Source organism: Platalea leucorodia (assembly GCF_965183815.1).
Source record: "Platalea leucorodia genome assembly, chromosome: Z".
Classification (NCBI taxonomy): domain Eukaryota; kingdom Metazoa; phylum Chordata; class Aves; order Pelecaniformes; family Threskiornithidae; genus Platalea; species Platalea leucorodia.
This window is the reverse complement of record NC_138858.1, coordinates 26,308,262-26,333,840: the sequence shown is the minus strand read 5'-3', so window position 1 is coordinate 26,333,840 and position 25,579 is coordinate 26,308,262. Positions and strand designations below refer to the sequence as shown.

Below are 25,579 nucleotides of genomic sequence, written 5' to 3'. Positions count from 1 at the left end.
CAAGTGTTATCCATGCCCAGTGATGACAAGAGTTACCCCACCTCAACCCCAAGCCAGAAAGAAGACAAACTTTTAATCTATATTGCTATCACAAAATTAACACAGTAAAAAATATGACTACATGGCAATTCAGGTTCTTCTTTCTCCTAAACTTATAGGACACCCTTCTTGTGCACAGCCTTCCCATTCAGTTGGCTCTGACCTCTAAGAAGAAGTTCTCTACTTTCATAACTATAGTCTCAGTGTACCTACTGTTTCCCTATGCTTCCTCCCTCTGGTGTCTGAAGCAGCTAAAGCCATCACCTACAGCAAAAACATAGTGAAATTCTGTGCTGAAATGAGCAAACCCCGTGGCTGTAGCACTTCGGAAAGGAACACTCTGCTTGCTGGAGGTGTATCTCTGAAGTTAAAAACACGAGACAAGAGTGGCTGACAAAGCAGGAAGATAAAGGGAGTCATGGAGCACTACCATAAACTGAGGACCAAGAACAAGAAGCCTGGGGCAGTTTGTCACTGTGACATTTCTGAAAACAGGATCATATTCTGAGTATCTGTGAGCAGACACACTTGTGGAGAAAGGACAGGTGTGAGCTGAAAGCTGAATATCATGAATATTTGCAACCCTGCCTGCTTCAGGCAGCCAGCTGTAAAACAGTCAGTATGAGGGGGGTGGAAAATAAGTATGGGTCACATTAAAAAAAAAAAAAAGAACAAAACTGTTCCCTTGGGCATCCAGGAAGAATAGAACATCCAGCTATGGTCAGGCAAGAGCACCTTCCACTGCTTTCCTCTGCTGCCTGAAGCAGCCACAGTACAGCGCAGTTTTAGGCAGGCAGCTGCCAAGCTATTCTAGTACTACTGTAAAAGAATTCCAGGTGAGATTCACTTGGACTTCTTTGGACAATGATTTGAAACCCAGAAGGTTCTCTGTTTCAAGGAGACACTTTTTTACTGTAAAGGTGACTGAGCACAGGAACAGGTTGCCCAGAGAGCTGGTGGAGTCTCCATCGTTGGAGATATTTAAAAGCCATCTGGACATAGTCCTGGGCAATGAGCTCCAGTGACCTGCTTGAACAGGGGGCTGGACAAGGTGACCTCCAGAGGTCCCTTCCAACCTCAACCATTCTACGATTCAATGATTTGTGCTAAAAGGTACTTCTGTGTGGGGCTAGTCTAGTATAAACTCCACTGTCTGTGCTCTTCACTGAGTGATATAGATCTCCTGACAGAGTAATTTCTCCAAAGGATCTGAGTATTTGGTATCTGAAGTATATGGCAATAATATTATGCTTCATTTTCCATTTCTGAAACAGATCTTGTTTGTCTAAATCCTACATTAAAACAGTTATCACTGTCCCATTTACCTTTGGAACAACATTTGCAAATAGATGATCCAGCAGCTTAACAGAATCTGTGCCTTTTACTTTAAACTTGCCAAATGGTGACAGGTCAATCACACCGACTCTTTCCATAACCTGTTTATACTCACGACCCACAGGGTCAAACCAATTTGTGCGCCGAAAACTGGGTCTGAAACAGAGCATTTACACACATAAAACACAATTTGGAAATTTTGTGCTCTTTTCAGCAAAACGTAGTCTTCAGTTTCTTCAGTTTAATAATCATTCAAAAGAGACAGTCTTTCCTAATTATAGGTAGCTTAGCCGGTATTTTCCTTGGTCTAACATAGCTTAATTATTAAAATCATTTAACAACAAAGAAAGATATGGGTTGATATTTTATCAACCATTTTGTACAATAAACTGTGAACTGTTCAAATGTTAAAAGAAGTAGTAGTCTGTCGTGTAAATTTACAGCATACTTTGTTGCTGAATCATTTATTTGAGTTTAAGGTGTCAAAGGCTTTATTTCTGAACAGAAGAGTGTGTCTCTTTATTCCTTTATGAGCCTCATTTAGATTGGGACTCTAGTATCCCTGTGGAAAACATTTGCTGGATGCTCCTTGATGCAAGCAGGTAACTAGGTAGGCAAGCACAGGAAAAAAAAAAAAAAAGAAAGGAGGACTAGGCTTCTCCCTTGCTGAGAATTATACAGGGAGGAATCAGCCTTTTCATGAAAACATACTGTCCTGCTAATCAAATAATAAGAAAGGGAGAAAAATACAAATTTATAATGAACAAATTGTTCTCTAATCTTTTCCTTGAGCTAGGCTGCTCCCTGATATCCCATATCTAGAAGAGTTACAGGATGCCTTGATGCATGTTTTGAAACATCTGCATTATTGGAATGAAATGGATTCTAAACTACAGAAAAAAACAATAATGGAAGATCTACCTAATAGATACCTTTAGCTGAAATGAACGATAAACGTATGCTTCTTATTAAATTTAACTCAGCTGGCCCTTGTTGTCATGACAATTTATCGGGGGCAGGGGGAAGGTAATCTTTTATTTACTTGTATCCAGTCTCATCTCCGGGTTTGTAGAACCAATGAGGTTGCTCCCATCCTGCATGAAAGCCCATTGAACATTTTGATTTCAGCAAATTGTACAGCCCACTGGTTCTCTCTGTTGGTCTCCCAGCAAATCTTTCTTCTTTAGGGTAACCAACTGGAGGGAAAAAAAAAACCAAACCCTAAACCATGGCACACTAAAATACTGTACATCACCAAGATAGAATGTATATTAATGCATATATATAGACAGAGAAATCTAGGGGCATTGTTGGAATCCATTTTCAGGATATAAATGTACTTAAAAAAATACCTTCTTACCGATGTTATTAAAACCGTAAGATTCTCTTGCTTTGGCTGCTGTGTATTCTGTGGTGGTCCACTTTCCATACCGGTTGGGATCTAATTCTATCAGGTCAAATGGAGGTTCCCCCTCAAGGATCCAGTCACTGAGGTACTTTCCTATGCCACCAGCATGTATAATGCCATACCTTAAAAACAGGAAAAAGTCCTGTAGTGCCAAGTCCTTTTTGTTTGCTTGTTTTTAAAAATCGGTACTAGCATATACTACTAATACACCCCTTAAAGTATTCTAAAATTTTCCCTCTGATTTTTTTTTTGGGGGGGGGACATTGTTCTATTTTGTCTTGTTTTCCAAGATTACATGCTTTATTGACAGATATTTTTACTGCCCCACTGTCAGCAGCAAAACTCCATTGCTAATGTACAGCATTTGCGGTGCTTGGTATTAGAGCAAGCTCTTTCTTTCTCTAAAGTTCAGAATTTAACAACCTTTTCCAGGGACATTAGAACTCTTCAACAATTAATACTAAAGAAAGTTCTCAAACTTCTGTTTTCCATTAAACACACTTTCTAGTCATAGAATGCCTCTTCTTTCTCAATCAGACTTGATTAAAACAGACTCAGATTTGAAAATCAAACTGAGACATTCTAGCAGCTACAGGGAATATTTACATTACAGTGACAAGAGCAACAGCAGCAAAAGTCAGGAGACAACATTACCGAAACAGCTTTAAAGAATCAGGGAATGTAGAGGAACTGCAGATAAAACTAGAAGACGTGTTTGCAGTGCTGCCAGAGTTGAAAGCTGCTTTTTCTCATCTGATTTACCTTCTCTCTTCTCTACTACAACTACAAAGACAACTGGTTCCAGAAAGCTTATGCTAACAAAATAAACATGTAGAAGTTTTCTGCTACCAGTCTGTAGCAAAAGCCTCTCCAGTTTCTACATAATGGGTGTGTGACGGATCAGACTGTAAAGGAGATCCCTTGTTAGAAACCTGCATTAAAGGAACCACACCAGCCAGCAACGGTAGATGCTCAGAAGTTACGAAGCGACAGATGTAAGGCTTCCGTACTTCAACATTTTGTACATAATTCTAACTTTCAAAATGTTTGACATCTTGACATCTGTAAGGAAAATGTGTGTGAAAAGTGCTCCTGTGAGGTACCTGAAGGGGACAACTGGGGACAAGGATCTTCGTTGTGATGCAATATGTGTATGTCACTACTCAGTCTACATATGTCCAAACAGTACTATGTAATCCTGAATTACAGGCACCTCAGATTTGACATCATAACATTTAATGACAAATAATTATTAATATTGAATTATTTAAAACATTTTATTTTAATACCTCTGTGAATTAATTTGCCATGTCTAAAAATAAAGTGTCAAAATAGCCTCCTGTCTAGGGAAGATGTGGAAATAAATTCTTAGTTATTTGTGAAGTGCTCCAATGAGCACAACAGAAAAATCCTTGAAGAAATAGTAAGTTTGTCCAAAACCAAGTTTAGACTAGCATGCAGCAATTAAATCACAGGCACTCACACTGAACAGTGAAGCTAAAACAAAATTGAATTGCTGTTCATCAACTTTGCATTCTGAATCCTATGCCCTCCATTAAATAGGCAAGGAAATTGTGGAGGAAAAAAAGGATGTAATCATTTAATTCTAATGCATATGCATAAGAAGAATGAATTCAGATTACACAGATAACTTAGTTTTGGCACTTCCTAACTGTAGAATGCCTGACTTCATAATATTAATGAGATTACTTTGGTATAGTGGGGTTTTACCTGTAATTTATTTATTTATTTAAATAAAACAGAAATATCAAACAGTTGAGTACATTAAGTAATTCTGCTAAACACACTCCTTTAGGCTGTTCAGCATAAATATTCAGATTCTCAGCACAAGCTTGTATCACTGCAGTTGATGCAGTAAGGGTGAGCACTTGTAAACTGCCACTCTGCAAGTACTACAGAAGAGCTAGCCATTGCTGGAGTTAATTTAATTAGGCAACTCCTGGTTATTCCCAGGTATTACTTTTGTGACCATGGCCACGACGCCTTCAAGAATGGCTCCAGAAGAAGCTTTAGACAGCTTAAGTCTCCCTGCATCATTCACGGCAAAAACTGTGCCAAAAGCACAGGGGAACACAGCACAGAGACCACTGCATGACTGTGGGTTGGAACAGACCAAATACAATGAAGTTTTCCAGCTTCAGCTGAAGGCTGCTGAGCTCATGGCAGGGTAGCCCTGGGGGCAAGACAGCCCTGCAATGTGGAGCTGCTACTACAGGTACAGCACTGCATGTGGGCTGACTGGACTCTGCACTCTGCAGAGTTCTGCAGCAATGACTCTGTGCAATCAGTTGATGGTGGTGCTCCTAGCTGGGCCTACATTATCAGAGATTTTAAATTATGAAGGGTGCCCGAATCCCTTATCACCTCAGATAACGGGGAGCTGATTGTATTAATATACCACTGCAGTTCTGCTACACAAGAATGAACACATGCTTTGCAGGGATGGGATGTTACAAGTAGCTGTAGAGAGTGGTACAGTTTAGGAATCTCAGTCTTCATATGAGGATTTAGAGAAAATTTCCTTAATGAACACAAAATGCCTTTCTCTGTTTTCCTTCTCTCCTTCCATTCCCTGCCAGATTATCTTCCCCATTGTCCCTGTCCTATTCTTTTGTCTTATGGGTCCTTGCTTCTCACTGATTTTCCACTCATTCCACTCCTTTTTCCTAGGAAATCTGAGTCTTTGCACACCATGGTCCCTTTTCTAGTCTTTGTCCCAGGTTTAGCCATTTTTCTGTCCCATTTCTGCAGGAAAACTCCTGTTCAGTCTCTGGCTGTGGAACACTACTGTAGATAGAATGCAGCAATCTTAGTGCAAGATTTAGTGAGTCTCTATTAAGTGTTTATGAGCTGTAACATTTATGAAGGTTTGTGATTAGGCTTTATGGATAGATTTTGTGAAGAATGGCAGAAAGGCGTTATCTTTAGGAGAAACGTCACATCTGCCAAATGCGAAGTTCATTCTCAGAAAATGGGGAAATTAGAGCTTTTCAAAAGAGAGACTTCACCCCAAAAACCTTAACACAGCAAAACAACATACCTTCCAAAAATCTCGTTCTTTGGAATGGTTACACTGCTTTGACTTAAACTTTTCTGAATAAAATCCTAGCCTACTGTTGTTAACATTTTCAAAGTCATAAGTAACTGAAAACAGTCTTAAATGGGAAACATTGAGCAACTTTAATAATAAACAGTGCTACAAGCTCTGCTAAATATACTTATTAACTTCTTTGCACATTAAAATGCCTAGCAAGCTGCTAATTTTAGATAAAAAAATCCTCTAAACTAACAGCACTAAGTCCTCTGTCACAATGTCCCTGCTAGTTGACTGTGAGATAAGGATTTGCTAATGCACACAAAAAATTACAACACTGGTAGAAACACTGCAGTGACCCAGAAGCATAGAACAGAGAGTCAAAAGTCCCTGAAAAGCAGACAAAGCAATCCAATGATAGCAACATAACTGTGACCTGTGTCTAAACATTTATAGACTAATCAAATTCCTGAAATAAGTTGTTTAAAGAAACTTAAACATATAACACCGGTCTTCAGTTATACCTATATGGAACTTTGATTCTACTCCCATCAACACCAATGAAGGAAAACAGGCTCCAAAGTCTGGCAGCACAGCAATGAACTTAAACAATCTTCTGGTGAACGAGGACTAGGCAAACCACTTTTGTAACTGTAAGTTCTGCAAATGTTACTAAAAGATAACAATTTTTTTTTTTAAATCCAAGCAGCAAAGGTGAATACCTTTCACAATGAATCATTGCAAAATTACCAAACCTTTTTATTTTCAGTGTCTTGGAAAGCACGTTAGTGGTACTGCCTTATCTTATGATCTGAGGGTTTGTTTGGTTTGGACTGCAAGAAAACTGGAAAAAGCTGAGCTGGATTTTGAACAGCAAGTTAGGCAATTGGAAAAACAATGTAAACAGAACGTGTTCAATAACATGTGCCTGGAATTGTATTCAGTTCATTCTATCCATCTTGAATCACTGGTCAAACTAAGGCAATTAAAGAGAAGTCAGTTAGAGTTTTACCACTGACTTCCGTAGGGCCAGAGCATATAAGATGTAAGTCACATTCAAAGAAAATATCGTCATGCGCAGGAGAGAATAAATGACACCAGTAAAACACACATTCCTGTTGTCACACGGCCCTCATTTGCTTTCCTCCAACATCCAGCAACATCATTTCTCAGCTCAGCCTTCAACAGTCAGACCAATTACTGTGTTCGTATCCCTAGAGCAGTCAGTCACCCAGTATGCTGGCAGCGCCTTCTGCTTAGTATGCCTTCCACTCTTCACCCAAAAGTTAATACCTCATATTAGTTCTCCCTGTACCAATCATTCTTGCCACTTCAGTGACACTAGTTTCTGCAAATGCCAAACAATTGTTGAACACAATGTAATCCAAAGCAATACATAAAACGAACTGGAAAGTGTATTGTAAAGCCCAGCACTTCTATGACTTAATAACTTGCTGCACAGACAGTACCAAGTACTACCCATTTCTTGCTCCTTCATAAAGTGTCACAGATGTTGACCTCCAGAACAAAAGGAGGAAACAAATTGAAAAAATAGTGAGAGTTATGAAGAAGTAAGCAAGAGCTTGTATTATGTAGGTAGTGGTAATTAAGACTATTTCCAATTACTTTTTACATAAAATACATGCAAAACAACCCCCAAACGCACAAAAATTTGCAAAGCTTGAGCTAAGTGCCATTTTAACAATATGACAGACAAAAGTTGTCACGAAGAATTTACTCACCCAAAACCAATAGCTACCCAGTAATTTCTGACACCCTGATGTGGTCCCACCATAGGAAGAATGTCTGGAGAATAGGTGATAGGACCCGCAATTGTGTTTACAATGTCTGCATTTTTCAGAACTGGGACCATTTCCATAGCAGCCTCAATATGCTCCATTATTCTGTCTAAATCAGACTCAAAAAGTTCTTTTCCAAAACCTGCACAAATATTTGACTCTTATTATATACTTAATTACATGGAAAATACTTACATTTTAAATACAGTTATGCAATCTACATAAATAAAAAAGTTACATGGAAGTCATCAGTGAGTATCTTGAAGCCTTTGCCATCTTACACAAGAAAAATGGTGTGCACTAATCCCTAATTACCTGCAGGATCAAGTTTATTGTCACTGCAGTTACACTGTCCTTTTTACATATTTATTTAACCCTAAGGTCATGCAAATTCAACAATGAAGTAGAAAGGAAGTGGAGAAACACAGAAATTTCCTTCTATGTTACTAAGACCCACTTATTTTTCTCAATATGCTAACAATTTGGGGTGTGGAAGAACAATATTGCCTGTGTCAGCTTATCATTTCCAGTGTTTAGTGAATTCCTGGATATTTTTCAGCCTTCAGTCTGGGCTTTAAGCATTATTGAATATCACTCTGTAGTGGGACTGGACACTACTGGAGACAATAAGTTCAGGAAGCTGGGACAGTGCAACCCAAAGCCCAACAGCACTGATTCCTCTCCTCAGGAAACACGTTGTGTTTTTTTAAACCAGCAACACTATTGACTTAATATAACTTTCTGTCTAGAAGTGGATGGAAAGCTGTAGCCTAGATATAACACAGTAATTTTAATTTGTTTTTAGTAAGCAGCAGTATGACATTGCTGGGATTTTTTGTACAAAAATTCTATACAAATCTACAGCTCTCTTGCAGTTATATCCGAGCACAGCATTTTGTCTAAGACATTCCGCTGCTATACCTGTGTTCCTATTTGACAACCACATTATCTCTGTGGGAACAGCAAAAATCAAAAGCCTCTGTCAGTACGCTGGAGAGAACTGTAGCCTAGAAAAATCCCTATTCAGTTACAAAAGGCTACATAACACAGATTTAGTGACTGCATCTAATCACAACACACAGGAACCTGTTCAGAGAGTAGCGTAAGACTATGTTGTAAATATGTGTATTGTGCCTATTTCAAATAGGCTTTTTTATGTTACATTTTTATTTCTATTCACTCTTATCATTAGAGTTCTGTTTGTTGAAAAAAGGTTTCTGCATTACAATCATGCACTGCAAATATTTTCTATTTTCCATCACATAAGGCAGCATGACAGGCTGGGATTTATACACATTAAAACATGTGCTAGTGCTTATCAAGTTTAAAGACTTAATGTTCTTAATTACCTGGTGGGACTCCATTTGTTACCCATGAGTCCTGCAGCTTCATCTTCTCCTCACTTTCATATGGACCAAATAAAAGACCATCCCTTTCTTGCCTTAGATAATATGACCCTTCTAAGTCACGAATCACAGGTAATTCTGTTTTCAGGGCTTTCACTTCAGGGATAGTTGATGTCACAACATACTGATGATGAACGGGTATGAGAGGGTGCTGCAGGCCAATCATCTTGCCTATTTCACGGGCCCAGAAGCCTAGAGATGACAAAAAACAAAACAGAAATATTCAAAGACTAATTGTAATGAATGGAAAATAACAGTAAAACACTTGCAGGAAGCACTGCACTTTATGGAATGTGACAAAGAAATCTTTTCCCATAATTTTTAATTTTCAAATTATTTTTCATATTATCCAGCATAATTTTCCCTCTATAATTCTTTGTCCTTGTTCCTAATTATACTACCATATATTATTCTATTATTATTATTATTGGGAAAATATAAATTAGGCTTCTGAAAGTTCAGAAGAGAGTTTAATCAACAGTCCCACAAACCCCATGGTTTATTTCAGTAAATTAGGTCTGCAATGTGTCCTAGCAAAGTCAGAGACACTTAAATATCAGAATAAATTAGCTCACACCATAGATGTTAACCTAGCCTCTTACTATCAACCAAATGAGCTAGTATGTTTTCCCAAGACAGCAGTCAAGTCCTAACACCCCAACAGAGCAAGGCAGTACTTTCAGACAGCTAACCTCAAGAATTTAAGTTTGTCTCCTCTTTCACATGCATCACATGACTCATATTAATTATGCCTCTCACGTAGCAATCAATTCATTATGATGTTCGTATTGGTGAGTAGTCAGTGTGTTCTTCCATAGTTGTCCAATTAAAAGCTCTGATACAGACCGTGACCAAGACTATACAGGCCCTTCATGTATACTACTAGGCATAAGCTAAAGAAGACCTAATTCTTCTCTGCTAAGGTCCCTCCAGACTAGCTGTTTCCAGCCGGTAAGACACATTCACTTAGTAAAATACCTGTGTCAAAGTCAAGGAGTGGAAGGCACTTAACTGTCAAACTTACTAGTCTGGGCTTTGCATCATGGCTCACATCTGCTGCGAGGCTGGAACATATACATGGGAAAATCAGACAGATACAATTGACTGGGATGGCAGCTGCTCTACGAAGCTTGCAATATCCTTCAGCCCCACTCTCCTGACTCTTTGGATCAAGGAGTGCAGGTCCTGCTTTTTAAAAATGCAAAGTTTCTGAAGAAAATGTTTTCTGTGGTGACTCACTTGACGATTGCTGACAGCCAGGTAAAGCAAGGGAGCAGGAAATCCAGGATCATGACAGAGAGATCTGTTCAATTAAAAGACCCTGCCCTGTAAATACTAAAAACGAGTATCTGTTGTTCTGCATTTATCATACATAAGAGTTGCTTCTTAATGGAATCCTCACCACTTGGAGGAGACTCACTAAAGAACACTTGTTAAATCAGTTAAATTAGCTCAGGGAAGATCCTGCCATAGTCATACAGTGATTCAAAACATCCTTTAAGGCTACTGAAACCTGATTTATGCTCCCCTATACAAAAATCAACAAAAAAATTCTAATAGATTTGAATTACTAGCACATCTGCAAGGGCTTCCTCCATTATAAATGACAAATACAAATGTGGATTTAAGTGGACGCTAACAATCTTTATGGAACTTCTTTTGATTTGTGCATTTCTGTGTCACCTACAAAGAAAACTATTTTAAGGTAAGGTCAGCTAATGATCCGTAAAGGAGAAAGAAAGCTGAAGTAGCAGAAAATTTCATCTCTAGTATCATGCACTGTCTTCCTGCCAAAATTGCTTGCACTTAAAGAGATATCTGGAAAAGAAATAATGCTCTGGAAATGTGCTTCTAATAAATTCACTATTTTGCTTACTCATTAAAACAGAATGAGTGGGAAAATATAGACAGCAAGTATATTCAAGCTCCTCAAAGAAAATAAAAATGGTAGGCTTAATTTTAGGTCTTTGAAACTTAACTTTGTTTCCTTCAAAATAATATTAAATTTCTTAGCCATTAAGTTTGCAGAAGTACATTGCAAACACAGCTGATTTTAAATTGCTTTTGAATTGAAAGCAAATAGTTTCGGTTTGCTCAAAATCAAATTTTAAATATTGTACTTCTAAAAAAAATCACATTTATGATAAGTGCTTATTTAATTGCTTAGAATAACAACAGCTGACATTTACTAAATGAAAAATATTACAGTTTCTTTGTTTAAAGTGTTTGAACCATGTGCAAAAGCTATTACAAACACAAAAATGGCAAAAGGAAGAATATGTTCTCCAAAACAAAATTCTAATTGGAAGCAGATGTTAAGTCCTATCACATATATTAGACATAAACGAAGGCATAAATTATATCTCTAGGACATTTGTAAAGATTAAATTGTAGAGATTGCAAACATCTGATAATGAAATATTCAGTGGTGGTAGTACTTAGCATATCTGTTGAACTATGTAATCTGACTATCCCTTGTTTTTAAAAAAACAGAAAATCTTCCATCACTACATATGTATAAAGGGTTGTATATAGAGTGTGTACATACATGTCTGCAAATGTGTGCTTATATGCAAACACACATACTGTATATATAAACTAAATTCACTATTTTTGCAGACTTTAATCAAACATTCCATTATAAATAGGCTGCAAATCACTTCAGCAGTCTCAATACCAGGTAGTTCATGTCAGGGATTATTTACTAGGCATCTGCTTTCTTCCAAAATGGAAATCTCACATAAGGAACAGCTAAAGATTGGTTGAAACTACTTTGTTCCAGTTCCACAGCAGATGTCAGTTGGGGGATGATGGGGAGAGAGAATGTAGAGAGCCTTCTGATACATTTTTCTCTGCTCATATTGCAACATGAGCCTAAAATATGAGCCTTGAATTATACCAGTCATGATCTATAGTGGAATGAGGCAAGGCTGAGAAGAAGAATGAATGTTAGCTGAGAGAACATTTACAAGAGATATGTGTTATACAGTATTGATTTCACATCCTTAGCCAGAATGTTAAGCAATATGTGCTTCAGATATTCATTTTGGCTGAATAGTTAACTACGCAAGAGAATTAACTAAATATATTGTTGGTTTAATAACTTACTAAATAAATAAATAAATAAAGACTATGAAAATTTCACAAGGGTGCATTCTAATCTTTGCAAATAAACTCGGAAAAGCATTTACTACAAAACTCTGCCTAATGTCAACTTGATACATAAGCCAAAGAAAGATAACTACACTACAAGAATATAAGGAAATTACTACATCTGTGATACTTCATCCATATGATGCAGGGCCAATGGTTAGGAATAATGAGTGCCTAGAAGTCTGTGGCCTAAATAAGAAGTGTGAATGCCAAAAGAGCTCCCTTTCCATTCCATAATCTTGGATCATTCCCAGACCAATATATCCATACTGTGTAACAAATGACATAAGGATCCTATTAGTAAGAGGGCTTGTGATTTTGTAACCTAATGCTGTCCCATAATTCATGCCTGAAAGCCATGAGCTGACAGTCCAAAGGCAATCAAATATTGACACCTCCCATCTTCTAAGTGCTTGACTTTGCAGTCTAAATAAAATTCTTATAATTTGGTTTCCCTCTTTCTGTGGTTCCTTTCTTTCTAAAAAGCATATGAACTCTTCTAGTCCTCTTTCTCTCCAAAATGTCGTTATGTGGCACTGTATGGACATGACAGTTCATGAGCATGCTTAGAACCTCAAGGTGAACTTTTTCAGATCCCTGCTATTTTAGCTAGGTTTACAGCAATAGCAGATGGTCACCTATGTATGGGAAGCATATGATGAGAAAGCACACTTTTCAATGGGTGTCCCAGTTAGTCTTTACTGAAAGCCTGGAATGATCTAACATGGGGCTGTCTACATCCCAGACACTGAAAGAAAGGTCACTCAGTAAAGGTCATCCTCTGAGAGTTCAGCCTTTTTATCCCATTCCCTCCAAACTTCTGTCTATCCCAACCTTCTCTCTTCCCTATCCTTGCTTGTCCCATACCTGCTCTTCTTTTCCGCTCAGTCTCATACTCTACTCTTCTTACTCCAGTCTTTACATCCCTCTTCAGCTATTTTGACTCCGTGTGCGAGTCAGTCTCCCTCATTTGTCAGATCCTGTCCCACCTGCCTTCTCTTCCTTCCAATCTACTCCCACGTCTCCCTTGCTACTCTGCCAGTCTTTCATGCTCAGACAGCTCAGGCAGCCTCAGTTTTCCAGTCTCAGTTTCACACACAACTATTCCTCAAGTATCCTTCCTAATCTTTTTGTCCGAAAAGCGCCAGCTCCAGTTCCCTTAATGAAACACGTCAGATCCCTTTCCGCTACCCCTCTCTATGGTGTCATCCTCACTGTTGCCATCCCCACAATCCCTCCCGGTTCGAGCTTCCTGATTCAGCAAGTCCTCTAGCACACAAGTGTTCCACTTGCTGTCAGTGCTCCCAGCCACCTCCAGGAACCTTTCCCAAGCATTTCACTCTCCCAGTCTATTCCCCTTCCAGTACAACTCACTCATACATCCAATTGTCAGCCATGGTTATTCTACGCACCAACAAGAGGAGTCCCTGTCTCACTCAACTTCTTAATTTTATCTGCTTTGCACTAGAAATAGATGTTTTTTTCTTTTCCATTGCCCAGATGTAAAAAGGAATTATAAAGACATATCCTTGCTCTCAGTTCACTTGTCCCATCTGACCAAGAAGAGAAGGTCTTGAGCCATCACAGCTTCCTACTGAAGTCTGATTATTCACTGAGATGGGATGTATGAAAGACTCATACCCTAAAAATGCAGATATGATTCAGTTTGAGACAGACAGACCGCAAAAAACTCATCCAAATGGTAAATAGTCAGCATGTTTTCAAACAATTGAAAACAGAAAGTTTTCCACTAGGAAGCAGAATGCATGCTTCACGTAGGAGATGCCAACAGTTTCACCAATAATATATTTTTCTGTAACTTGTATAAAGCAGCATAAAAATAAGTGAAGTTTAGATTGAATACAGGTTTTTAGACCTATCAACTTGTTTAGGAAAACAAACATGAATCCGAAGGACTCTGGCCCAAAAGCTCTTTGAAGCAGAAACATCAGTTTGGCTGACAGTAGCCTGTCTCTTCTACACAACTTACTGTAGACCAGTAAAGGCCTCTTCTGCTATTAAAATCTAACAAGACAGTCTGACTAGTAAATGATGGAGACAAACCCAAAAGAAATATTATTAATGCCTAGTCAAGGACAATTAACATAAGAGCTAAATTTTCACAATACTGTAAAGTAATATGCACAAAGTATGTTTTAACACAAATCAAGTGAATAGTCAAACCCATGTATTACTTACTGCTGTAATTCACACAATTCAGTACAGATGCTCTGTGTCAGCTAGTTTGTAAATCTGAAGATCTGCATACAAACGCTTATGTTACCTGCAGTATTCACAATTCTCTTTGCTCGAATTGTTCCAAGTGGAGTTTCAACTTCCCATGTCCCATCTGATCGGGAGTTCAGATTAGTCACTTGGACGGGGTAATTTAACTGGGCACCATATTTTCTGGCTCCTGCAGCCAAGGCCATAGTGAGAGAATAGGGATCAATATGACCATCTCCAGGGTTATACAGGCCAGCTAAAACCTAAGTGGAGGTAAAATCCCACAAAATCAGAGAAATTTAAATTTATCAAAATTAACTATTTAAAAAAAAAAAAAGACTTAATTTCTTATAATGTATCTTTCTTTCACTGAAAAACAGGAATTTATAGTACAATTTGTATAAACAGACCTTATGTCTACATATCTGATAAACCAATCTTTAATTGCAATGGAAGTTATTTTTCATAAAATTAGGTTCTTTACCATATCCATGTTCAATAAGGGAAATAGCTCTTGTACTTTCTCAGGCGTGATTAGGTACTGCTCTGTTGGGTGCCAGCCAGCACGAGTCATTTGGTATTTGAATTCATCCACCCTAGTGGGGGTTGAAGCAATTCTGATGCTGCCAGGCTGATGAAACCCCACAGCCTAAAACAAAGAGCAAAAGTGAATTACTGAAAGAATCTTTATTTATCTCCATAAAGGCATGTTCCTATGCTATGGGAAGTATACAGGAATTTTGTCACTAACATCACTGAAAAGAGATTCAAAGAAGTTAGGTGCCTTTGAAGGAACAGGACTTAGATGCAAACTCCCAGAGAAAATAATTTTTTTTAAAAAGTTATCAAATTAACTTCCTAGGTTAATACATACTATCTTCAAAACAGTTTTAAAAAGCTTTTATTGAATGTCATGATATTATTATTTTTATTAAGATTTGATAAATATTTGAATTTATGCACTCATACACTTTCAAAAATAGAATCAGATAAATCTCAAAAATAAATATATAATAGTTTATATTAAAGCCTGTCACCTGCATAATTTTCTGTTGAGATGCTACAGAATAAATGTAACTGACTAAGCACCTTTATTGACACAATGAATAGCCACCTGCCTCTTTTTGTCTTTTTAATAAAGTAGAAATCCTTATATAGCTGGACACTGAATGCTCACTTTCTGTTATACACTATTTACTTCACCTTTTCTGTGTTACCTCACAGGACATTAATATGGCTAAAAAAGTCTTTTAGTAGAACTCACAATGATAATCTGCTGTAGTATCTTATCTAGCTGAGCAGCAGAATGAAGAAAAAAGCATTTTATTACAATTACCAAGTTTGTAGACTAGTACACTGAGGATCATGAAATTTCTGCTGCTGTCTGAAGCAAGCATGAGTTTAGTAAATGAAATCTATATGGCTGAGTGATGCCAGATAAAAAAGATGACCCCTGTGTTTCTCTGCATACCCATTCCTTAAGTCACTAAATAAAAACACATCTCTGAAAGGGCTGGGAAGAATTGCAGCAATCTTCTCAAGTACAGACAGCATCATATCATATGAATTTTTAAGTGGACATGTTTAAAGCCGGAATGTATCATAATCAATCCGTTCATTCCAGATCCTTGATGCTATTTTAACTCCTATACCAAGCTAAAGTTGCAGACTCTCAGTCTGCTGAGCTTCTGAGATGTTTGATGAAAACCATTTTCTTAAACTTTAGAGGGATCTGGAAAACCATCTAAAATACTTAGTGACTAAGCACCAGACTATATGCAGGCAGGAGAATATATTTCAATAAAATGGGAGTTTTATGATAGTCATGAACACAAACATAATCAACTTGTGAACTCCAAATTTTTTGTAAGACTATTCATAAGGTTAACATTGTTCTGAATTAATAATTACAAGGTTAAGGAGATTACCTGACCAGTCTCTTCTTCCAGCTTTTCATAGAGTTTGATGCTGTAAGAATGGATTTTCTTCAGGTTTATTCCAGGATGAAAATAAGTAGTTAAACCAGCCTCAAATAAGAAATAGGAACAACAACATAGAGATACGATTAGAAATGCAGTGTTTTCTTTCCCTCCTTCCAACTGTCATTCAAAAAGAAACTGTCAAGATACTGTAAAGAAAAGCAACACATGGACAGAGCCAACTGCTACAAAAATAAAATCCTTTCCCTAGTTATGGCATTCTTGTTCTCTGCACACGTGTTTTTCCACCTGTTTTTTCTCATCAAATGTGTCAACCCATGACACTGTTGCAGTTGTTCTCTCCTATGGTTTCCTTTCTTCCTTAAATTATTCAGTCGTCAGTTTCAAATCTTTTGGAAGAGACACACAACTCCGTTCCTGATCAACTAAATCAACTGATTGTCCTACTAAATGTCCTGTACTAGGATCTTTTCCTTCTTGCAAATGGAGATGGGAGAGAAACCAAACCTTCACAAAGACCAGATCTTAACAGAAGTTATTACTTTACTGGGGTGTGAACAGCAGGGCGGTGGAAGTCAATATTCTTCTATTCTCAACAGCTGTCTCATGGCAATTGAAGAGCAATTGCTGCATTTCAGAAGTAGCTTAAGAAATTACTACATGTATTTTGCACATCATTTTACTAGGTCTGACTTTAGAAAGCTGTCAAGCCCTTTTGGGTTCATGCAAAGGTAAAATCAAGAAGTTACTACAGGCTGTTCTATATTTAAGGAAACTGTTCACCTGCCTACAAGAGACAGCTGCATCAATCTAATGACATCCATAACTGCAGACATTCAGCACTTAAAAAAAGCAGAGTTAAAGTGTTACTGAAGTTAAGCATATGTCTTTGTACCTCCTGAATTCAACATCTCACTAAAACCCTTCTTCCAAGTGAGACAACAGAAATACAAAATTACCTTAGGTTTTCAAGCTAAGTTACTACATTGATATAAATACTTTACTATTCTTTGATGTTAGCTTCTCAACTCTGTTCTGTGGCTTTAACTTTTAAAGTTAAGGGCTTTAACTTTTAAACTTTTAACTTTTAAACTTTTTAAACTTTTAACTTTTAACTTTTTAAACTAAGGCTTTACCTTTTAAAGCTAGTGGAATAACTGTATACATATGAATAACAAAACAAGATTTAGTGGTCTTTAAAGATATATTTTAATTCAAACTAATTTCATTATGCTAAGAACCTACTAAACATTACACTTCTCTATAATTAACATGAACATATATTGCATGAAATAGACCACACATCCTCATTTTTTGAAACCATGGCCTCTTCTGACCCATCTTTCTTGGTGCAGCTTCACATTTAAGACACAATCTTTTTCTTCAGAAACAATTAGCTTCAAATTGCTCTTAGCAAATGGCTTACATTCAGATACCATGTCCCTCAAAAAACATAAATCATACTTACTGCCTGAGATGACAGGTACTCAGTATCTTCAGAGCAAGAGTATGACAAGTGTCTGGCATTACTGAATATATGTCTTTACGCTACGCATGGTGTTAAAAATTTTTCCTACCTTTCTTTGTGAGGATTTTATCTTTCCAATATCTTAAAGTTTATATACAATATCATAGTGTACCATGAGTGAAATGCCAAAATAAACCAATGGAAAAATGTGCAAAATTAATCATCTACCAGTATTGTATTTTTCAGTGGTGCCTGTGTTTTATTCATAAATTTGGCTCTAGTTCCCTAAGTATGTTTGGTATTGTTCATTACCTGAACAATCTCAGTTTAAAAAGTGATCATACAGATCTGTAGGAGGAAGAAAAATCTACTAAGGGCCATGTTAAGCACAATGGAGGCACACTGAATTCAGGAAGTCCCTGGGCTAGATTAATAGTCTGTAAAAATATTTCTTGTCCTTTTCTTATTATCATATCGATCATCATCATACTGGGCACTGCTGGAGTCTAGGTATTTGACTAAATGTGTTTTTGATCTCATTTGATACACGTGGTTTTACGTTGTGAATGCATTTATTTTAATTATCTCCGACTAAAACCCAGGGCTGTTTTACTGCAGAATTTGTAATTAAAACATGCTTGTTTCTTAAAAAATAAGTCCTAAGGGCCCTTTTTTCTGTGTATACAAAATAAAGAAATAAATTAGGCATTGAAATGTTTACATTTCTTTACCCATTTACAAAAACCTATGAGTAGATAATTTACTTGTACCTGCAAATTGTGTCATATTATTTTTACTGTCTTTTTTATTTATGTAACCATTTTCCAGTCTTTTGTTATTTTCCCAAACATAGTAATATATTTTCCAGGTGTAGGGAAATTCCATTTTAGTGGTCACTGCTAGTAAAGTAATTTTGAACCAAATGAACCACAAATCACTTGCAAGATAGCTATAAACCCATATATACTCAAGACTATTTAATTGCAGGAATTAAATCAAAACTTCTCTCTCTGACATTTTTAAGTGAATAAAAGAATTTTAAACACATTTGATGCCTTTTGGCTTCAGATAATGAATGTTTCTGATTTCAGGAGTGCAATTGGGAGACAACTAGAACCTGACTGGACTACATAAAAATTAAGATCATAGAATCATAAAATAATGATAATAAAATAAGCAGATTGAATGGGACCTCAGGAGGTCTCTATCCAACCTCATACTCAAAGCAGGGTCAGCTATGAGATCAGACCACGTTGCCCAAGATTTTCTCCAGCCCGGTCTTGAAAATCTCCAAGGACAGAGACTGCACTACTTCCCTGGCCAAGTACAGGTCTTTGCACTTCTCCTTGTTAAATTACATAAAGTTCCTGTCCTTCCATCCCTCCAGCCTGTCTAGGCCCCTCAGCATGGCAGCCGTGCCCTTGAGTGCATTGACTGGTCCCCCCAGTTTGGTGTCAACTGCATGTACTTTGTCACCTACTCCAGATCATTGATAAAGATATTAAACAGGATGGGTCCCAAGACAGACCCCTGTGACACTGCACTTGTTTCCCGCCTTTGGGTAGAGTATGACGAATTAATCACTACCCTCTAAGTCCAACCATCCAAACAGTCTTTTAACTATCTAGTTGTCCAGCCATAGAGAACATAACATCTTCAATTGAATACATGCATATTACGGGAAACAGTGTCTAAGGTCTTGCTAAAATCCAGGTGACATCAACTGCTCTCCCCTTGTCTACAGATTCAGTCATTTTATCATAGAAGGCAATAAGGTTTGGTCAGACATGACTTCTGCTTGGGAAATCTATGCTGGCTGTTCCCAATCACCTTTTTTCTCCTTTATGGGCACAGAAATATGATCTGAGAGTCGCTCCATGATTTTCCCAAGAACCAAAGTATGGCGAGCTGGCCTTTAGCTCCCTTGGTCATCCCTTTGGCTTTTTTTAAAGATGCATACATATGCCCTTCCCCAAACACTGGGCACCTCCCCTGATCTCCACAGTCTTTGAAAGGTGATACATCCCCAGCCTTGCAATGCCATCAGCAGCATTCTTGCATCCAGCCCATCTGGTCCAATATATGTGCATGAGTCAAGTTCTCCCACTAATCCTTGTCTTGATCCTCATCCACTGCTCATAGTTCCTCTTCTCCTTGAACCCTGCTCAGAGCTCAGAGCACAGAGGCCTGAGAAACCTTAACACTGAAAACTCAGGCAATGAAGGCATTGAGTACTTCAGCCTTATCAGCGTACACGGTGAGTAAACCACCCACCTCATTCAGCAACAGTCCCACATTTTCCTTGTTCAGCTTTTTACTACTAATGCAGCAGTAGAAGCTCTTCTTGTTGCCTTCAGTGTTCCTTACAAGTCTTAACTCTAGTTGAGCTTTGGCTTTCCTAACATCCCCTCTACATGCCCAGGCTATTTTTCTAAATTACCCCTTCATAGCCTTTTCCTGCTTCCACCTGCTGTATACCACGGTTTTGCTCCAGAACTCAGTCATGACCTCCCTGTCTGGCCCAGCTGGCCTCCCAGTATGTGTTTCATGGTGGACTGTTCTTGTATTTGAAGGACATTTGCTCTAGGTTTTGCTCTGTTTTTGTAAAACAGAGATTTTGTTATTGTAGGTGAACATGATCTCGGAAAATAATTTTAAGAATGGCCACTTTGCTATGAGAATTGACACAGCAATTTTAAGGCATTTTTGTAGTTGAAATTTGTTGAAATGTTCATTTATCAGTTTTGTTCTATTCAAATCTGTTTCAGCTTTTATACTAATTCCATTTGTTAAATTAGCATTCTGGAGGAAAATGGCATTGACACTGCTATCACCTATACTCTCTCTTCTTGCAAGTTCGACCAAGTCATTAACAAGTTTTTATTTGTCTTGTGCTGTGCTTTATTCAATCAGCTGCAAAATCAATTGGATGTTGCAAGAAAAAGTATCACATAACAGAATGATACGTTGAACATTTTCTTAGAAAACACCCTTTAAAAAAGTAACAACACAAAAAAATGTATTTGCTGAGTGAGTTACATATCCCTTGTTCAGTCCCTAGGGCTTCAGTGAGATTGCAAATGATCTGACCTGCAGAATAGTACAACTTCAAGAGTTCTTAAAGCCTAAGTCCTGACCTAATTTACACACATATAATAACGATTACTTGTCATGGTTAGATAGGTATAAAAATGAGCAGCAGTTGCTCTGTTACTTATATCTTCCTATTAGTGATAATATAAATATGCGCACACTTTCTGTGCTGTTTTAAGTTAAATAAAATGAAAGTCAGCCAAATTTATCTCAGACCTGAGAAGCGGAAGGAAGTTTTGGCAGCAACACTAGCAGGAATATGTTCTCTATGAAACATGATCTCTATGAAACATGATCCTGAGCTCTGACAGGACCTACTGGACTGTGAAAGAGGGAAAAAGTGGTATAGTACAGCAACACCTGACCCAGACTTTCAACATTTGGGGCTGCAGGCAATATGCGATGTGCCACCTCACGTGCTAACGACGTGTAATTTTCATCTGCATCTAGTATTGTATCACTGTGAGGAAACCACTGACAAATGCACAGTACATGGCATAACAAAGAACTCACAGTCACAGTTTTGATCTTTCTTCTCATCTGAAACAACATCAACTTTTTCATCTTCAGACACAGCACTCCGAGTTCAATGAAAAGAGACAGTATACATGTCGTTTACCTAATAGTTATCCATTTTTAACCTGTCCCATAAGGAGGTGCCTTCTGTGTTAACTGTATCAAGTTCTGTTGCAGCAGGTGCCACAAAGCAGCCCTTTCAATAGCCCAGTGCAGGCATTTTCTCTGCTGTGCTCCAGGTCTCTCCCTACTTTTGAAACAGAGTTCCTCACGCAGTGCTCCATCACTGCATTCACTAAGAAGCAGGGGCAAAAATACTGAAGGAGAGGTTGCTTTTACATAGGTATGAGCAATAAGCTAGAGTGAGCGAGTGTAACAGCAAGAACGAAGGAAACATTTAGTTACAATCCCCCCTTCGTGATTTTGGTTTCTTATTCGATGAGGGGATTTTTGTTATTTTTTACACACTTATTGTTCTGCATATGCATTGGCTAAACAGAATTCAGTCTGTGCCTCACTCATATACTTAAGTCACAGTATTTCTTTGAGCATTTCGTAGTTACGAATCACACAAGATGCATGATTTGACACTATACATGGTGCTGGTCTGTTCGCTGAGCTGCATCACCTGTGGTATCATTCTTTCTAAAAGACATAACTACTGAATTTTGTTTTTCCTAACTCCATACAGTGTGTTTTCTTTTGCTTTGTTTGTTGAAAAGCAAGTAAAACGAAGTATAAGCCTACTTATACATTTCAGGCAGTGATCTTTTTTAATTTCATTTTTTACTATTGTTCTCTCATAAGGCTCCATACGCACAAAACATCTGCACTAAGATGAAGTGTTTCAAACTTCAGACTTCCTGCCCTGGGAGAAGTATGAGAATACAAATCAAATATAACCCATCCGAGTCATCCTCCTCAATTTGTTCACTCAGGTACTATAGTTATAAGTATTGCATAAATGCTCTACTGTATTAATAGAGGCGTTATAGAGACAGCAAACTTGTTTTTCTACTCTTTTGTATTGCTACTCATAGGGATAACACTCTCCCAATTTCAGCTGAGCATAGCTGGAAATGAATGAAAAAAGCATCTGTTCTTGTGACAAGCTTTATTTCATTTTGTTACACTACCTACTCCAGACATTGACAGAGAAAATATGTAATTACATACATAAATGTTGTGCACCCATATGTCCATGTGAGTAGCATCATTATAGGAGGTCTCCCCACCCTGTCATTATTACATGTATGTCTTTTTAATTCTTTTCCTTAGAGTACAGCCAAACATTAAGCCTTAAAAAAACCCACAGTGTACAGTTGCTAGCTTTGCTCCTCCAAGATTTTGTGTAATGTCAGTGGTGCCGGGAAAGAAAGCTCTTGTCGCTAATAAGGATCAGTTTCTGGGACAGTGATATTCTCTGAGAACTGGACACTGCTGCTGCTTCTTGATTACCTCTTTTTCAGGATGGCACATTTATAAAAAATAATTACACACACAGTAATGCCAAATTTCACATTTCTGGTTTATGCATGACAGTGCAACCACTTCGAATGATAAAGTCTGCGGTATAAATTAGACTACCTTTGAAATAAAAACTTAAATTTAAAAAGTCTAAGTTAAACTAAAGTTTAAAGTCTAAATCCAGTTAACTGACAAAAATGTGTAATAATACAGTTACCTTCCAGTAATTTCAAAATAGAGTATTTGTCCCAATTTTTACAAATGAGAAAAGTGTACTATGGATAGCTGAATCGACTTTTCAAAACTCATACAGCAAATCTATAAAGAACTCAGTGCTGAAGTTCGTATCTATAAAATAACCGAGATGATAGTTAATCTCTTTAAAGCCAGGGAATATAAAGGTAATGAAACTTCCACCACTGTTGGTGATACACAAACTGCTGTTAATCTGAGAGATTAACGAAACATTTCTTACTGCATGCCAAGTAGATCCTGCAGTGAGCTCAGATTTTTCTAGCAGAACAACATCCTTCAAGCCAGCCTTAGCCAAGTGATAGGCTAGACTCACACCAACGCAACCACCTCCGATGATCACTGTATCTGCTCTATCTTTCCCCAAGGAAGGAGACTGTGTTTCTTTCCTGGAGAAAAAAAATCACTGACAGTTACAAAAAGACAATTGCACCTTTGTCCATCTCTTGTTTACAGCTGCAATCACAATATAACTTGGTGCCTGTTTGGGAGTCTAAGTAAACCCCAACCTGTTCACTCTTCTTTCAATGCTCTTAAAGGGTCATATACATAAACAGTAGTAATACAAAAAGCAAAGCAAGTTTCCTTCCACTCACAGCTTTAAATCTTTGTTATTTGTCCAATATACCCTTATATGTAGACCCTGTTTTTCAATGAGAAACTGTACCCCTGAAATGACAGTGTCAAAACCTGACTTTTCAAAAGTTCTATAGCATATGCAAGACAAAATCTTGAAAAAATGTCTACTTAGTAAAGCTCCTTAACAAATTTCTAAAGCCAATGTCAGCAGACTACATCAGTGTTTGTGTTCATGAACAATGAAACGTTTATTTTCATGTTCGGTCTATTTTGACATGTTCTACTTTGCTGTAGTTTAAATATTATAGAAGCAGGCTTTTGTCAATGGCTCCCACCTGCTACTACGCCACGCTGCATTTTCACGACCACTTTAAGCCAGCGCAAATCAGAACACTGTGATAGGCAGCCCCATTCTCCTCCATCTCATCTGATCCTCCTCTCTACTGCCCCATCTACAGCCAGCCAAGTAGCAAGCCAGATCAGGGAACTTATCTGAATTTTAAAAAGCCGGGTTTTTTTTGTATGTGAGACAAGGCAGGACCTCTTAGTACAGTAGCAGTACAGACTGCTGTGAAACCACAGTCTCTCTCCCTTCAGAACAGTTAATCAATAGTCAATTTTATCTCCCCCCTCCTTGTACATTTGCTTTTGCAACTTCTCCGCCAAAAGGCTTTCTAATGTGTAACTAGTCTTCCACCCATCAAAACAAAGCTATTAGTTCTATATATTATGAACAGAGATCTTATAAAATGACGTTTAAAACACAAATGCAGGAGGAATATGCACCATGCCTATTCACTATGTGGCAATGAATGAAAAGTAAAGTAAATGGGAGCACTGGACACCACAGGTTTTCTGTATTTGGTGCACCACATGCTTCCATGTGTTCTTTTTTGAGATTACACATTATTTTTTGCAAGTTAACAGTAAGCTGTTTAACAGCCAGACATGAGACACTTACGCCAGCTCCTCTACTGAATTTTGAGGCGCATGGTAATCAAGGTCAAGCATGGAGGCTTTTCTCATGCTTCTTTCATGCTGTGAACTTGAGACCTCCTTACCTGACTTTCAGCTCTTTTCAAACCCAGGCACCCAGTAAGAATCTGGTGGGTGCCTTCCCTGCGAACTACACGGCTCACCCAGATGCTTGCTCATGCGAGTTAGAACAGGTCACTTTTCACTCATCGATACGGCCCAGGAGACAGCAGAAGGGATCTCTCTGCACCAGGTCAGCGACTCACCCCGGGCTGGGTCTGGTCTTGGACGCAGAAATGCGAGGCGCAGGGGGAAGCCGCACCCCCCGCCCAAAGGGAGAGGCCTCGGCGGCCCGCCGCCGCCACCGGCAGCTGGTGGAGCACTGCGGGCCGGCAGCAGGAGCCCATTCCCCGCGCCCACCTTCCCCTCACAGGCCCCGCCAGGCAGCTCCACACCGCGCAGGCCACCTTCCCCTCACAGGCCCCGCGCCGACAGCCGCGACGGTTAACGGCTCCTTTGCCCGCGCCCCCCCACCGCCCCCCGCCCGGCCCAGCCCAGCCCGGCCCGGCCCGCACTCACCGCCCCTGCGCGCCCGCACCCCCGGCGAGGGGCCGCAGGGCAGCCGCGGCGAGGGCGTCGGGCCGGCCGCCGCAGCCCCGGGGCCGCAGCCGCCGCAGGGCTGCCCGCAGCACCGCGCTCATCCCGCACACAGCCCGCCGGCAGCGGGGATGGAGAGCGCTGGCTCTGCGCCTCTCCCGACGGCGCCCCGTCCCGTCCCTGCCCCCGCCGAGGCCGGCCCTCGCGGAGGAGGGCGCCGGCCCGCCCCTTGGCTGAGGGGGCAGCCCGGGGGAGCCGCCGGGCGGGGGCC

At 38.9% G+C, this 25,579-nt stretch overlaps 1 protein-coding gene across 1 annotated transcript in view; it reads right to left on the bottom strand.

Annotated features, from left to right (window-relative positions):
* The window catches only part of DMGDH (dimethylglycine dehydrogenase), a gene marked incomplete at both ends in the record, with an annotated part of 50,122 nt that extends 24,710 nt beyond the window's left edge, over positions 1-25,412 (bottom strand). The window contains 10 exons of the mRNA XM_082335988.1: positions 1,365-1,530; positions 2,417-2,570; positions 2,735-2,904; positions 7,580-7,778; positions 8,986-9,234; positions 14,480-14,684; positions 14,906-15,070; positions 16,350-16,448; positions 23,381-23,546; positions 25,291-25,412. Coding sequence (XP_082192114.1) covers positions 1,365-1,530; positions 2,417-2,570; positions 2,735-2,904; positions 7,580-7,778; positions 8,986-9,234; positions 14,480-14,684; positions 14,906-15,070; positions 16,350-16,448; positions 23,381-23,546; positions 25,291-25,412 — 1,695 coding nt within the window. The remainder of the gene's footprint in view (positions 1-1,364; positions 1,531-2,416; positions 2,571-2,734; positions 2,905-7,579; positions 7,779-8,985; positions 9,235-14,479; positions 14,685-14,905; positions 15,071-16,349; positions 16,449-23,380; positions 23,547-25,290) is intronic.
* Positions 25,413-25,579: the final 167 nt, after the last annotated feature.